The sequence below is a fragment of the Podarcis liolepis genome (assembly GCF_965112155.1).
Source record: "Podarcis liolepis genome assembly, chromosome: 7".
In the NCBI taxonomy this organism is placed as follows: Eukaryota; Metazoa; Chordata; class Lepidosauria; order Squamata; family Lacertidae; genus Podarcis; species Podarcis liolepis.
In genome coordinates this window covers 85,306,605-85,322,627 of record NC_139561.1, presented here as the reverse complement: position 1 = coordinate 85,322,627, position 16,023 = coordinate 85,306,605, and the positions used below count along the sequence as shown (strand labels likewise).

At 48.1% G+C, this 16,023-nt stretch overlaps 1 protein-coding gene and 1 long non-coding RNA gene across 3 annotated transcripts in view; one reads left to right on the top strand and one right to left on the bottom strand.

The window, feature by feature from the left end:
* Window positions 1-2,235: 2,235 nt before the first annotated feature.
* The window catches only part of LOC310712592 (heterogeneous nuclear ribonucleoprotein U-like protein 1), a 28,990-nt gene continuing 15,202 nt past the window's right edge, over window positions 2,236-16,023 (bottom strand). Inside the window, exons 9-15 of one of the 2 annotated variants that reach the window (XM_083515793.1) lie at window positions 14,651-14,773; window positions 12,899-13,027; window positions 9,699-9,867; window positions 8,087-8,434; window positions 7,181-7,422; window positions 5,070-5,267; window positions 2,236-3,380 (exon numbers count right to left, since the gene is read on the bottom strand). In XM_083515793.1, the coding sequence (XP_083371919.1) occupies window positions 3,258-3,380; window positions 5,070-5,267; window positions 7,181-7,422; window positions 8,087-8,434; window positions 9,699-9,867; window positions 12,899-13,027; window positions 14,651-14,773 (1,332 nt within the window). In that variant the 3' untranslated portion in view covers window positions 2,236-3,257. The remainder of the gene's footprint in view (window positions 3,381-5,069; window positions 5,268-7,180; window positions 7,423-8,086; window positions 8,435-9,698; window positions 9,868-12,898; window positions 13,028-14,650; window positions 14,774-16,023) is intronic. The other variant, XM_083515794.1, reaches the window with a different exon arrangement.
* Window positions 5,279-16,023, top strand: part of LOC310712764 — a 274,730-nt gene continuing 263,985 nt past the window's right edge. The window contains exon 1 of the long non-coding RNA XR_014528996.1: window positions 5,279-6,798. This is a non-coding gene — a long non-coding RNA (uncharacterized lncRNA). The remainder of the gene's footprint in view (window positions 6,799-16,023) is intronic.

The following is a 16,023-nucleotide window of genomic DNA, read 5'->3' as shown; positions in this document are numbered from 1 at the left end:
TGCATGCAGCAGGTCCCAGGTTTGCCCGCTGGCTGGGAAATTATTTCCCTGCCCTGCCGCTACACTACTCAGATGGGGCAGTGCTGGGAGAACCATACGCCCCAGGGGTGCACTGAGTCTATACTAGAAATCAAGTTTTTAGTGCTGCGGTTCCAGCTCTCTAGAATCAGTTGCCAACAAAATCAGGCAGCTGTCGACCTTCGTGATGTTTAGGCACCTATGAAATACATTTTTGTTTCAGAAGGCTTCCTTTGAGGAGGACCCAGCCGTTTACGGAATATCAATTTTACATCTGAAGAAACTGTTTTGGAGTTTGTAGGGATTTAGTTCATTGAATTGCTTTTATTGTTTTTAGAGTTTGCATTTTACAGTACAGTTGTACCTTGGAAGTCAAACAAAATCCTTTCTGGAAGTCCGTTCGACTTCCAAAACGTTCAGAAACCAAAGCACGGCTTCCGATTGGCTGCAGGAAGCTCCCGCAGCCAATCGGAAGCCCCGGAAGCCTTGTTCAGGTTCCAAAGACCGTTCACAAACCAGAACACTCACTTCTGGGTTTGCAGCGTTTAGGAGCCCAAACGTCCAAGTAACAAGGCATTCGGGATCCAAGGTACAATTGTAGTCTCTTTTTGTCTGGTATAGTGGTACCTCGGGTTAAGTACTTAATTCGTTCCGGAGGTCCGTACTTAACCTGAAACTGTCCTTAACCTGAAGCACCACTTTAGCTAATGGGGCCTCTCGCTGCCGCCGCACAATTTCTGTTCTCATCCTGAAGCAAAGTTCTGAACCTGAAGCACTATTTCTGGGTTAGCGGAGTCTGTAACCTGAAGTGTATGTAATCTGAAGTGTATGTAACCCGAGGTACCACTGTATTCCACTTCGGCTTCCTGCTGTGTAGCAATTCATACCTTTGTTTAATAACAAGAGCTCAGGCTATCTAGAATTTTTACCTCTACGTTGTGACTGGAACACAATTGTCCCTAGTGCTGTGAGGGGAACTGAAACCACCCGTTACTGCAACACTTCCTCCTTCGGATGCATCCTTGATTTCATTCTCCATCTCAAGATCACCCTGGGTATTTTGGATAGAGGGGCTGTCATGGACAGATGCAGAGGGATGGTGGCAGTAACCAACTGGGAAACCCCCGAAGGAAGAAGGCTCAGAGCCCAGGGAGTGGTGGTGGGACGATGATGAGTGGTCACAAGGAGAAGAAAGGGAGGTGTCAGAAACTGGAGAGGTGACAGGGCTTGGTGAGTGGGGAGAGTCTGTGGCAGAGAAAAGTCCAGAATCAGAAGCAGGAGGAGAGAGGCCAAGAGGGGGTGATGTGTTGGGGAAAATTTCTCTCCCTCTAGCTGCAATAAGCTCTCCTTCCCTCCTGGTCTCCCAGAACTAAGAGAGGTATGACGTGGGAGGAGCAAAGACAGACACGCCAGTATAGCCTCAGATTGCTTGGGAAGGACCCAGGAGAGGGGGCAGCTTAGGCAGCTGTGGGAAGGTGGGCACCTTCAGTCTCCACAACTGCCTCATAGGGGCATTACCTGCCAAGAAGAGTTGGTGTGTTCATTAGACCTGGCACTCCCGCGTGGACCTTGTTTCTTCTAATAAAGTCTTTCAACTCTTTCGACACCCGCCAACTCTCCTTCTTTTGATTAAGATTTGTGGCGCAGCGGTCTTTCAGTCTTTTAACAAGTTACTGTTCCATAATGTTCCAAATTCATGTTCCAAGTCAGCATTCCAGTTGTGGATTTCCATAGAAAAGCAATGTCGTGGGGTATATTTCACCAATTGTTTGGTGACTGTATAGTTTGGATCCTCCGAGATCTGAGCTCGCTCCCCTGGGCCCTAGGGAAGCCAGCCAAATCCAAGATTCACCCTGCTTTCACATTACACCATTATCTTCTAATAAAGAGTTAACGTCACTTGATCTGTGTGATTTATTGCTGACCTGCTCCTGACAGGGACAATATTAAAGCCAGAGAACTATACTATTTGGGGGGGTCACTAAGAGCAATTTAGGACTGGGGCCCTAATATTGTCCTCTGACCAAAATATCCAAGGTGATATTGAGATGGAGAATGACATCAATGAGTGACCCCAAACAAGAAAGCGCTGCATCAATGGGTGACTTCAGTTTAAAAGTTTTTAAATTTAAAGAGTGGAATTCCGTGTGCAGGTTATAGCTTTTGAATGTTGCAGTGAGAAGGGGTGTGTGTGTGTAGGTAACACAAGACACAAGATTTAAAGTTCAATATTCACTCTTTTTTTCTTCCAAATACAAAAAGCTGTTACAATTCAACTCAACACAAAGCATGTGCAAAGTTACAGAAACTGAGACATTGTATAAAAAGTTACACATTGAAGATGATTTCCCCCTCTTTTTGTTTTCTTCTCTCCTGTATTGAGCAAAAAGGAATTGTTACCTTGATGAAAATATTAACAGCTGCTGACCCACGGTAAAAAGTTACATAAAAGTCTAAAAAAAAAATTCATAATTACCATAAGACAGCCATCTCTTCTCCCTCCAGTTTTAATAGTTATTTGCAGAAAAAGACAAGATAAAAACACCTCAAAGACGGGTGACACTGAACTGCAGGAAGAGTTTCCAAAATGCTTGGAATTGATGATCACTAGCAGATTTGTGCGAGGTGGGGGTGAAGAGAGAGAGGGGGGGTGGTGGTAAAATCCTAAGAGGGGCCCCTTGCACAACTCCACCCACCCACCCACCCACCCAACTACTGTAGAAAGGCTAGTGCCAAGGTGGATCTGGGCCTACAAAAATACAAGGATGTAAGGCTGAACATTCTAGCTTTTTCTTTGTCCAGAATCGTTTTTTTAAAAAGGAGAAAAAAGAATTGTCTTCAACAAGGAAAGGGATAAATGCAACTTCCTCGTGAGGGATGGTACAACGGAAAGGAAGCATGCCTCTAGCTGTACAGGTAAAAACGCGGCCACCTTCCGAAACGACAGCAGTATTTCCCAACTGGGGGAAACCCTCCAGGGGCTTTGGACTACAAGTCCCATCAGCCCCAGCTGATGGGCTGGGGCTGATGGGAGTTGTAGTCTCAAACCCCTGGAGCCCCCCTTCCTCCCACAAGTAGTTGAGGAAGGCTAAACTACAGAGAGGAAACACGGGAAGAGGCTCCTTCCCTCCTGGGTTTCCCGAGACAGAAATGCCCACTGCCAAGTTTAAAAACTTGCCAAAAGCGGCGCAGCCAAGCTGCTCACGCCCCCCCCCCCCTCCGAGGATGGCGCGCTGCCATCACTGAGTGCTGGAGCCTCCCTGCGAGGTGCCCGTGTAGCTCCCGTAGTCGTAGCTGCCGTAGTACGGGGGCCACTGGTTCTGGTTCTGGTTCTGATAGTACTGGTTCCACTGCTGGGCGTACTGCAGGGAGAAGGGAGAAGGCTTGTCAATACAGATATCCAGACACCGGAGAAATGAAAGATTCCAATCCAATGCGCCAACCGGTATTTCTTATGCATGACTTGAAACAGAGGCAGAGAACCCCGGAGTGAATGCAGCCTTCCAAGCCTCTATAGCCAGCCCTCTGTCCCCAGACTGCCCCTCACCCCCTGGTGTGAATCCTGCCAGGGTGCTGTGGCCGTCTGGAATAGATCCTGGAACCATAAAAATGCACTAGTGGGTGTGCAGAAACCTCTGGCTTCTGAATGGCTGGAATACAGCCTTCTGTACTAGGCTAGCAGCCCTCTGCGCCCACTTGCGTTTCTGTCTCTGCCCACCACTGGGATATGTGGGGAAAAAGGCCTCCAGGCCCCGATTTAAAATAAATGGGTGGTTGGAGAATCCCTGTCGATGCATCTCAAATTACACAAGGTTGATCTTTCCCTTGCAAGCTCTCTTTTTAAGGAGGGCTGCTAAACGAATCCTTCTCTGCTTAATGCAGAACCAAAAGGGTATGCTTGCTCCTATGTGTACTCCATCGCTATGGGGTGAGGAACGAGAGGGAAGACTTCCGCATTTTGGGGAGCCAAGGTTCTGAGCTGTGCAACCTGTCCAAAGTAAGGCAGATGAAGCACAATTTAATCTGGTTCTGAAAGTTCTGGGGAGGGGGAGGGGGGTATACCAGATACTGCAGCCCACTAAGTAAAAAAAAATAAAAAGGCAAAGGACCACTGGACGGTTAAGCCCAGTCAAAGGCGACTACGGGGTTGTGGTGCTCATTTTGCTTTCAGACCGAGGGAGCTGGCGTTTGTCCACAGACAGCTTTCCAGGTCATGTGGCCAGCAGGACAACTGCTTCTGGCGCAACAGAACACAGTGATGGAAGCCAGAGCACATGGAAATGCTGTTTACCTTCCCACCGCAGCAGTACCTATTTATCTACTTGCACTGGTGTGCTTTCAAACTGCTAGGTTGGCAGGAGCTGGGACAGAGCAATGGGCGCTCACTCTGTTGGGGGGATTCAAACTCAGTGGTTTAGACACAGCACCACTTGTATCCCGCTAATCCACCAGGGAACTTATACAAAACTTATACAGAACTATACAAAAGCAGAATTGAGCAGCTTCATCTAAAATATACAGGCCACAGAATTTCTCTTTGTTTAAGTGTGGAGGACTTCCACCACTGCACTAAACACCCCTTGCGTCCATGTTTTTCATTTTCACCCTCTGGGTCCCTCTCTTCTTTCCCACCTCCCAGCTAGGGGTATGGAGCAACATTCCAACCTGGCAATTCTGCGAAGCTTCAATAAATGAAATGCTTCCTAGCCGAGCAAGAGCTTGGAGCCCCAGGTCTTGCCAGTCCAATACACCTGATGCCACAATGCCCTGAGCAGTTCCCCAGAAACATGAAGGCAACAAATTCATCCCTTCTCCACAATCGGGGTAGGAGCTATAAAATCTGAAACTCCGGTGCCTAATCTGCCTCATTGTTATTATGATCTAACAGCGTTTTCGCCCTGCTCTTTAAGCCAAAAAGGCTCCCAGAGGAGCTTATGGAAGTGAGGCTGCGAGGCCGAGACAGGTAACAGTGCAATCCTATAGATAGCATCACAGAGGTATGCCCCGCTGAGCTGAACGGAACTTGCTCCCAGATTTTCCTTCTCACTCACCTGTTGGTACTGGTTGTAGTTGGGTTGATTGTAGGCTGGTGGGGTGGGGGCTGGGGCTGGGGCTGGGGCCGGAGCTGGTGCAGGTGGGGGCTGGCTGTAGCTTTGGCTGTAACCACTGTAGCTCCCATAGTTGTAGCTAGGGGCATATCCCCCTTGGCTGTAGCTGGATGGGGGGTTGTAGGGCTGGCTGTAGCTCTGCTGCAGAGGGTACAAAGGAATCATTTTACGCACTGTGCTCTACCCATGCAAACACACCAAAAAAACCACAGAGAGAAGCAAGCGAAGACCCAGTGAATGCAGAATACCCTGGGATAAATGACACCCTCCTGTCCCGGAGCTTTCATTATGGGGAAAAGGTTGTTTTCGTTTCAAGGGCTCCAACGTTCTTTTTTGCACCTGCAAAATCCACCACCATGGCAGGCACCTCGCTTGAAAAAGTCCCACACAATACTCTTGACACTGGCACGCCCTGTCTGCCCCTTTCCTCCACAGGTCACCATGACACACCTACATACTTCTTCCTTGACAATGTCCAGGACTCCCTCCTCAACACGGAAAGTGATTCTAAAACTCTCTGTTGCGTTCCCAGTTTCGCTACTGTGCCTTCCACCAAAATGCAGTTCTTGGGAAATGCAGCCAGTAAACTCCCTACCAAAGGACCCAGAGTTCCCACGCCCAGAACTATGGTTCTCAGGGAGGGAACACAAGCCTATTTAAGCCATGGGTAGGCAAACTAAGGCCCGGGGGCTGGATCCGGCCCAATCGCTTTCTAAATCCGGCCCACGGACGGTCCAGGAATCAGTATGTTTTTACATGAGTAGAATGTGTGCTTTTATTTAAAATGAATCTCTGGCTTATTTGTGGGGCCTGCCTGGTGTTTTTACATGAGCAGAAAGTGTGCTTTTATTTAAAATGCATCTCTGGGTTGTTTGTGGGGCATAGGAATTCGTTAATTTTTTTCCCCTTCAAAATATAGTCTGGCCCCTCCACAAGGTCTGAAGGACAGTGGACCGGCCCCCTGCTGAAAAAGGTTGCTGACCCCTGGTCTTAGGTGTACTTACATGGGAGCAAGCCCCATTGAACCCCAATGGCACTTACTTCCAAGTAAACATGCACAGGACTGTGCAGTTAAACTGGACCGGTAGATGGGCCCCATCTGCCCTGGTCTCAGCCACTGTTCCTATGCCTTTTCGTGTGCACCCCACTCTGCCGCAGACCAAAGGACATGCCTGGTGCCTGCTGTGCTGCTCATTCCTTGAATCCCCATCAGAGGAGGAGCTGCGAACACAGTGACAGCAGAAGCTTTCGTGGACTAAAGAGCCTAGAAGCTTGGCCATCCCTTGCACTAGAATTGGGGGGGGGGGGGAGCCCCAGACAGCACGACCAACAGTTGCAGGCAATGGGAGTTGTAGCCCACACCCTGTGAAGGGGAGCACATTGGCTGCCCCTGCCCCAGAGACATGGGCAGGAGAAAATGACTTGTTTGCGACGGCACAAGCAGAAGAAAAAAGAGGAGCAGACAGTTAACAGCATCAATTAGAGGCTGTTCTAATCAAAAAAATTCACAAAGCGTGGGAATGCGTCAAGGGTTACATGGAAAGAGTTGGCTTCGGAGCCTAAAATTAATATGCAATAGTTTAAAGGGTGCAAGGTTATAGGATGATATTGAAACAAATATGGAACAACAATTATAAACAGCTGTTAACGCAACAAAAAACAACAACAGCATGTAAAGAATATCGCACATGGGTGAAGGGAAGCAACGGGTTTAGCGGGAGGGAGGTAACGGCATTAATTGGAAATTATTAAAGATATATATGGGAACTAAGAGATTAAGGATAAGGAACCAAAAGGAGGAGACAAATATTAAGGAATAGTAAAAAAAGGGAATCTGAGAAGAATCAGTACAAACGAAAATATGAAAGGTTTTGTTATATACTGTTTTGTCTTGGATGTGAAGTCTTCTGTTGTAAAGATTGTACATAAAATGAATAAAGAAGTATCTTGTAGGACAGTTTGGACTGAAGAACTTTCCCCTCCTCCTATGGCCTCCCCAAGGAAGGTTTCTGTGTTTCCCAAAACAGAAGGCACACACACACCCCCCGCCTCACCTGTGGTCCTGGGTTGTAAGTACTGGGAGGTGCAGCTGGGGCCGGGGCGGGCGCAGGGGCAGGGGGCATGTTGCTGCTGCTCTTGTACGTATTCTGGTTTCGCGCCGGGCTGAAATTGCTCTGCTGCTGGTTGCTCCGGTTGTAGTTGCCCCGGCTGTTGTTGTTGCTGTCTCGGTTTCCGCCTCCCCAGCGGTTCTGGTTGTAGCCGCCGCCGCCGCCACCACCACCGCCCCTGTTGAAGCCTGGATGAAGAAGCCACAGGTGGAAGGTCAAGCGAAAGCCAGTATTTTACAGCCCTTCCTTGTAGTGACCGACTGGATTGGGAATATTCTCAAGCAGGCGCCAGTGCTAGCGTCCTGCAACGACGTTTACTATTTTCATCATTACAGGATTTATATATCAACCTTAGTCAAAAGATGTCTTTTGTCTTTTTTATACTGTGATTTTATGTTGTGAACTGCCCTGAGATCTATGGGTATAGGGTGTTGTAAAAATTTATTTATTTTATTTTATTTTATTTTATTTTATTTTATTTATTCATTCAATCAATCAATCATTCATTCATTCATGGCTCAGAGGTACAGTGAGGGGGGAAAGTATTTGATCCCCTGCTAACTTTCTCTGGCTTTTCGTCTTCTGGGTGTTTTTCCTGTTGTTTTTCTGTCTCTCACAGCTACAATGAACCTACCATTAAAATTATGGACTGGTCATTTCTTCGTCACAGGGCAAACAGGCAAAGGGGATCAAATACTCACCCCCCCCCCCACTGTATGTCTGCACAGTGACCAAGTTTATGATGAAGGCGAGACCCAAAACAGCGTTCCCGACTCACAGAATCCCTTGCAGGGTATCTAGCACACATTACAAACATTCCCACATGCAATGGGTCCACTGGTGTCAGCTTACCTCCTCCTCCTCCTCCGCCACCGCCGCTACCTCTGAACCCTCCTCCTCCGCCACTGCCTCCTCCTCCTCGATTCTGGAAGCCACCCCGGTTGCCCATAGGCGGACCTCGGTTCTCGAAGCGCTGAAAGCCACCTCCTCCGCCGCCGCCTCCTCCTCCTCCGCCGCCGCCGCCTCCTCCACGGCCACGGAAGCCTCCCCCGCGGTTGTCAAAGCGTTTTTCAGGTGGCGGGCCAGCCTTCTTGCCTTCCTCGTTGTACTGCCTCACCAGCTTCTCCGCTTCGTCCCGCTGCAGCTCGATGTAGACCACCGCGTCCAGGAAGTCGCCGGCTTCCGGCAGCGTGAAGTTGGCTGGCGCAGAGGGAGAAGACAGACAGACGCGCGCGTCAGTCCCCGGTGGAGAAAAGCCGAGTGGAAGAGGGGAGGGGGGCAAAAGGGAGGGAGCGGGAGCTGCGTCCCGGGGCTCCAGGAGAGAAGAATGGGAGGGGAAAAAGGAACAAGTGGGAAATGCTGAGGAAGCAGAAGCAAGAAGCCAAAAGCATTGATGCATAGAATCATAGAGCTGGGAAGGAACTTGAGGGATATCTAGTCCAAACCCCGGCAATGCAAGAATCCCAACTGAATGGCATGAGAGAGATTAGCTCCTCCCTTCCTGCCAGGCTACAGTCAGGGGATGCCCTACTGGTCTCGTGCAGAGGATCGCATTGGTGCAGGACCTCATATCTGATTGCATGAGAGTATGAGAAGTTATGCCCCCCTCCATCCCACACACTACTTTACAAACACCCCCTCACATTAATCCAACCTGCTGGGAGTTGGAGAGACCAGCTGCCAGTGCTACGTGTCTCAGACGAAGTCCGAGCCCTAGAGACTGTAGAGCCAGGATCAAACCTCCCACTTGGCTCAACAGCCCATTTCTGCCTATCATGCAACACAGGATTGCTGCGAGGACCGGTTTTCCCGTTCCAGGGCAACCATTGAGCAGGGGCTTTACCCATCTGTCCCACGATATTCTCACTGAATATTGCTCCGTTGAGATTTGGGCTGCCTCTATGTCAAGGCCTGCTGCGCTCTGGCACAGGCTACCCAGCTACGGTGTAGCAGGAAAGGGATTTCCACCGGAAAAGTGCCAAAGCTTACATTTCTAAACACACTTCCTTGGGGAGGCCGAGTCCCACTGAACATACGGGGGACCTGCCTCCAAGAAAATGTGCAAAACCCCTGACCCTCGAGTTCTAGCGTTTCAAAGGCAGCAGTTGTGGCGCAGGCTGTCTCGTTTGGGGTTTTTGTGTGTGATGGTTTTGATTTTGAAGGGGGGTGAGCCTACCAAGATAAACACTGCCTCGAGGCGTGATATGCCTTCTGCATCTATCCTCTCCCACAGCAGCCGTGTGCGTGGGCACCTGCGGCATCGCTGGGTGGGCAGAGATGATGAAGCGGTAACTAGGGGGTAGATAGAGCAGGTGGAAGGGAGCCAAAAGGGAAAGCTGGAAAGATCTAAGGGATCACTTTAAAGAAACCCTCAAACGATGCACACGGTCATGCTGGGTATCTCCCCTTATCGCCTGGGTCCTGCGGAGGAAAGCAATGGGTGTTCCCCCCTCTAGGATCCTACCTTTCATTTCTAACACTGCATGATCCGGCACATCCTTCCCCTCCTCATCCGTGCGTTTTACTGTTCGATCTTTTAAATCCTCGTCCGTGGGACAAATTACAATAGCCTTGCGCTGGAAACCTTCAAAAGGGCGCATTTTTCGTCTCTGGGCAGATCCATAAACGTTTGTCTAGCAGCGGCAAAAAAGAAGAGGCAAAAATAAAACCGGGTCGTTACTTGTCAAAGTCTGTTGCGATGTCCGTCAGTGTTTTTAAACGACACCCCCCCCCGCCCACCTATGGATACAGAAGGATGTGTGTGGATCACTGGCTGTGTGCGACACCCGATTGGGAGTCACCCCCTGACTACTATCCTACCTTTAAGGCTTTCCTCCCCAGTTTTAAAGGATAAAAACAGCAACGCGCACCAGTAATTTGCAGCCGTTTGCAATTCAAATGAGATCTCCTGGGGTGCCAGGCTAACAGAACAGAGTCTGCTTTGTTCAGGGGGGAAAGGGGGCAATTTACAAGCTAAAAACACAGATTTGGACAGCTTAAACACAAGTGGCAAAAAAGGAGTGTTCGGACCCATCCATTTAGATGTGTTATTTAAGCCTCTGAGGTACAGTCACCCAAGCGCTAGAGTTAATAAAGCCTAGCAGGCTGGTTAAAAAACCCCCACACATTTCAATTCTGACCTCTAGGTCCTTTTGGGTGGGGGGCACACATTAACTGTCCTGCTGAATCAAATCAAAAGGCCCATCTATTCCTAGAGGGGTGAGAGAGCTGAACAAAATTTCACATCTGGCAACCAATGTGCCCCTTTGGTTTCAGGTATTACCTGGGTAGATGAATCTAAAAAGCCCAGGACACAAATTCAAGCAATGTATTTAGTGTTAACTCTGGAAGCGTGTGCTCAATTCCGACCAAACTAAGACCCCCTAAAGCACAACATACACCAGGAAGTTTGGTCTAGTCGAGAATCCAGCATACACTTCCAGAGATAATGCTAAATACATTATTTCTGGTAAATGAGCCACCATAGCCACCATAGCTGCCAGAGTCCCAGGCTTTTTAGACTCGCTTACCTATGTATTATCAGGACGCAGGTGGCGCTGTGGGTTAAACCACAGAGCCTAGGGCTTGCTTATCAGAAGGTCAGCGGTTTGAATCCCCGCGACGGGGTGAGCTCCCGTTGTTCGGTCCCTGCTCCTGCCAACCTAGCAGTTCGAAAGCACATCAAAGTGCAAGTAGACAAATAGGTACTGCTCTGGCAGGAAGGTAAACGGCGTTTCCGTGCGCTGCTGTGGTTCGCCAGAAGCGGCTTAGTCATGCTGGCCACATGACCTGGAAGCTGTACGCCGGCTCCCTCGGCCAATAAAGCGAGATGAGCGCCGCAACCCCAGAGTTGGCCACGACTGGACCTAGTGGTCAGGGGTCCCTTTACCTTTACTACCTACGTATTATCTGAAACCAAAGGGATGCATTGGTTGCCAGACGTGATATACGTTGACATTATTTTCAGCTCCCCTACCCCACTATCCAGCACTGTTTCCAATCATGGCAAACCCCTCCCCCCCCCCGCCAGATGTTTCCAAAAAGTTCACTAGCAGTGGGTGAAGGCGGCAGCCCTCTCCTGTTTGTACCAGAATCTGACACTTAGGGAGGGGCTGAATGCCAACACAGAGGTTTAGTTTAGCTATTGCAGCTAATAGCTGTCAACAGACCTAGCCTCCATAAATATCTCCCATCTCTTTTTGAAGCCACTTGTGAAATGAAATCAAAGCCCTTTATCAAATCCCTTTATCACAAAAGGAGAAATGGCCACTTGACTGCAGCAGGGTCCTACACAATAAGATTTTTTAAAACTGAGGCTGAGCTCCCCACTGCCTTCTTCTGCCTTAGTGATTTTCATATGAAAGGATTAAACCAGCCTTCCCCAACCTGGTGCCCTATAGATGCTTTGGATTATAACTACCATCAGCCTCAGCACAGGCCAATTTTAATTCCCTTTCTATATATATTTCAGCTATATGGAGTATTACGTATACGTGGCTTTGGGCATCTTTGAACTGCTATCTGTTCAGGAAAGCTTTTAATGTTTGATGTCGTATTGTGTTTTAATTTGCTGGAAGCTGTCCCGAGTGGTTGGGGGAACCCAGTGAGATGGGCGTCATATAAATAATATATTATCAAAATCATCCTCACCCCTATTTTAAACCCAAGCACCATGACAAAGTGCGAGAAGCTGCCGCAGACTGATAAAGTGTAAACTCTAGTACTGTACCACTAGTGAAAGGTGGCTTTTGGTTTGTTTTTTTTAAGATTTCCTCGCTGTGCTACTTAGAACACGTTGCTGCTCAGAATTCGAAAGAAAGACTAGGGTGGGGAGGCAGAAGCACTTTAACCCAAAGTTTGTCTTCTTCCTTTTAAGCCTGATTTGACCCAACTGTTTGCATGTTGTGCAAAAGCAAGGTAGCCATTTGCTTCTCAGAACCAGGCTCTTTGGGGTCTTCCCGAAAGTCACCTACCTGGTTCTCTTGCACTTACCTTAGCTTATATTCAGAAGCCCCAAACCCCACAGCTGAACTCCTGTTTTACCTGCATTCATTTTAAAGCACAGTCTGCCGTCTTGCTTAATGTGGTTAACAGCTGCTGCTTACTACAGTGGTGCCCCGCAAGACGAATGCCTCGCAAGACGGAAAACTCGCTAGACGAAAGAGTTTTCCGTTTTGGAGGTGCTTCGCAAAACGAATTTCCTATGGGCTTGCTTCGCAAGACGACAATGTCTTGCGAGTTCCTGCTGGTTTTTTTCCTCCCCCCCCCCCCTTTTTCTAAGCCGCTAAGCCGCTTATCAGCTGATCCGATCAGCAGATAAGCCGCTAAAAGCCGCTAAAAACGCTAATCCTCTAATCCTTCAATGGGCTTGCTTCGCAAGACGAAAAAACCGCTAGACGAAGAGAATCACAGAACGGATTCTTTTCGTCTTGCGAGGCACCACTGTATATAGGCTCATTTTCATGCGACAGGTTTGGAGGGGAAGAGATGCAGGGGTACATGCCTGTAAAATTCCTGGTGCAATACACACACATGTGCACAATGCTTGTTAAACAGCTCCAGCAGTGAATGGAAGACGACCCGTTTGCTGCCCTGCTTGGAGTAGTGGGGCATCTTCAAAAGACGTAGACAGAGAAACTGCTCAAGGAAGGAATCGCTCCGTACCTGATCCAGGATGTAATTTCGCTTCTTCCGTGCCGCGATTTGGATCAGGCGATTCAGGCACTGTGTTGCTTGTTGGATGAGCACGTCCCAGCGGCCAGCGTAGTTGCGTTGGCGTCGGAGTCCCATTACCTGAGGGAAAGCAGGCTGGTTAATATCTCCGGGGCGGCCTCAAATGAATGGGCTGTTTTGGACTACAACTCCCATAAGCCCTAGCCACTGCAGGAGCGGCATGACGTATGCATCACACTCAAATGTTTTGTCCACAAAAGCTTACAGAGTCCCGAAAGGAGAAAAGAGCCATTCAATGGGTCTGGGAGGCTTCTGTTCAAAATCTTGGAAATGGACGGAGTAGCTGTAGATATAGCAATACTTGGCACGCATATAACGTATCTGAAATAATGAAAGTGCCCTGCCACTAACTGCAAATGGAATGTAGATGGGGCATTTTTGTGACCGCATACTGCTAGCGTTCCACTGCTTTTTTCTTTTTCTAAAGATATATACTGTACATATATATTAGCTACTATAAATCAGAAAGATCTGATCCGCCTAGCGCGCCCAAGGTCTGACAGCAATACTGTCACTGCAGGAAAAGGAATGAATGATACAATGGGTGTCATGAAATTCTATTCAATAATGATCTAGAGCAGAACTCCAACATATAGTTAGCGGAGTAAAAACTTAAACACGTTGCAGGATTCCCCCCCCCCCAATAGACCAGGGGCAATTAATGTTTCATCCAGCAGAGCTTTACTGCTATTGAAGGCAAATGAGCACAATGGTTACATATCCGGTACATTCAGGATTGGCTCTGTCCATAAGAAATCCAGTTGCCGCAGATTTAAATTAAACTTAAAATAACTTATAATAAGTCTAAAGCTTAACACTAAGCATACAGAACACCACACCAGAAGTAAAAGAGAAGTGAAGTCCAGGCTCCTTCTGGCCCTTTTATAGTCAGCATGACCTTCACAGAAAAAGATGGGAACCAGTTTAAACCTGTACTAGCTTCTCTGAAGGTATAACTCAGGGGTCTGCAACCTTTAAGACAAAAAGAGCCACTTGGACCCGTTTCCGAAGAAAAAAAAATGGGAGCCGCAAAACTCATCATTATAAAAATAACCTTTTTGTCACTTTTTAAAAATTATTTCTTTGTTTGACCCCTCAGAATTACTCCTCCTCATAGAAATAAACGTTAAATTAACAAGTTACCTTTTTTTGTTTGTGTGTTCTTCACTCCCCTTCAAAACAGTGACCAGCGTACATGCCCCCTTTCAATGCAGTGACCAGCGTACATGCCCCTTACAATGTAGCGGGCGGGCGGGAAGGTGACGTCGGGATGGTGCGTGACTAACACACGCACTGCCCCCATGCGGCGTCACAGCCAGTACAGCGCCCGCCACAGTGGGGAGTGTCGGGGCGCACAATGCGCCTCCTCCCCTCGCTAGTATCCGCCCCGGAGCCGCGGCAAAGGTGTAAAAGAGCCACATGCGGCTCCGGAGCCGCGGGTTGCAGACCCCTGGTATAACTCAAACAATCACGAACCTTCTTGCTTGTTTCTTTCACACAGAAAAGCTCCCAGAACCCTCTTGAATTAATAATAATAGGAAAGATCTCTACACATCAGATCAATACTTTCTATACCAAGCAATGCAAACTTACAATGGGAACATGGATATTGATTCTTGCAACAGGAGCCAGGAAACTAAGAAAGGAGTGTAAGGCAAATCACACCAAATGCGGCCACCTTACCCTCATTTTGTCCATGATGGCGTTTGTTCCCAGAATATTGTATTTCTTGCACGGATTGGCTGCAGCATGCTTAATGGCCCACGTGGTCTTCCCAGCTGCAGGTAACCCGACCATCATTAAAATCTGAAACAAATGCACCAGTCAGCTTAGCACATCACATATAGAAGTGCCCAAGTCAGATCCTAAGAGGGGGCCAACACTCCCACTTTACAAATAAAGGATTGTGTTGTGGAGCTGATGTCAAAACTCAGTAGTTTTGTGGTCATGGCTTCACGCAGCACGGTGTTCACAGGGCTCCCAACCTTCCCTAACCCAGCTGGAGTTCATTCCAAAAGAAGAAAACTGGGGTTACAGCAGGATCTAGTATCCCAGGAAGAGAGGCACCAAACAGCTGTAAAAAAGCACCCAAATAAGAAAAACACTATCAGGATGACAGCTGCATAGAAAGAAAATAAAATTGTATTTCCAGTGCCTTTTTAGAGGTCCCTGTTAGGATATTTCCGTTCCACCTTAAAAGGGAGCAGGATGTTTGTGTCACAGCCTGCGTATTTCCTGTTCACGGGATGTTTATGTTTGCTATTGCTTTCGTTTTTCTCTCTCTCTGTCGGAGACACTGACGCAGGCAGTCATGTCTTTCTTTGTTCTGATCAACGCTGAATAAAGCTTGTAAATAATGCTCTCCCGAGTGCAACTTTTGGCTGTGCATTATCTGCTGACAGAGTGTGCATGAGCTCTAGATGTTGGGCTATTTTCTAGAAACTCATGTCGCTAATCGATGATACTGCGTGCCTACGGGAGATCGATGGATCGTCCGGCAAACGGCTTGGGGCCATGATGGACTTTATCTCCCTGGCAGTATCCCAACAGTCCCTCCTGTCTCTCTTTACAATTAGTAACACCCACTCAAGGGTGATGGCTGTTTTCAATGCTATAAGGTTTTTAAGATGTCAAGCAGATAAACAACTACACAACTTTCCAAAGACATCCGAAGGCAGCCCTGTATTGGGAAGTTTTCGATGTTTGGCAGTGTTTTTATTATGCTGGAAGCTGCCCAGAGTGGCTTGGGCAACCCAGTCAGATCATAAGTAATAAGTTATAAGTAATAAAACCTAAAGTAGCTAGGATTCTGCTCATCTCTGAATGCCCCCAAAAATGACAATAATAAAAGCTGAGAAAGCTGAGACGGAAGAGACCAATCTCCCCCAAACTTCCTTTACGCTAGGCCAGGGGTTGTCAACCTGGTCCCTACCACCCACTAGTGGGCATTTCAGGATTCTAGGTGGGCGTTAGGGGGTTCTACGGCACAAGCTGAATCCTCCTTCCATCAAGCACTGGTGGGCGGTAAGGAAATTTTACCATCAAGAAAGATGCAT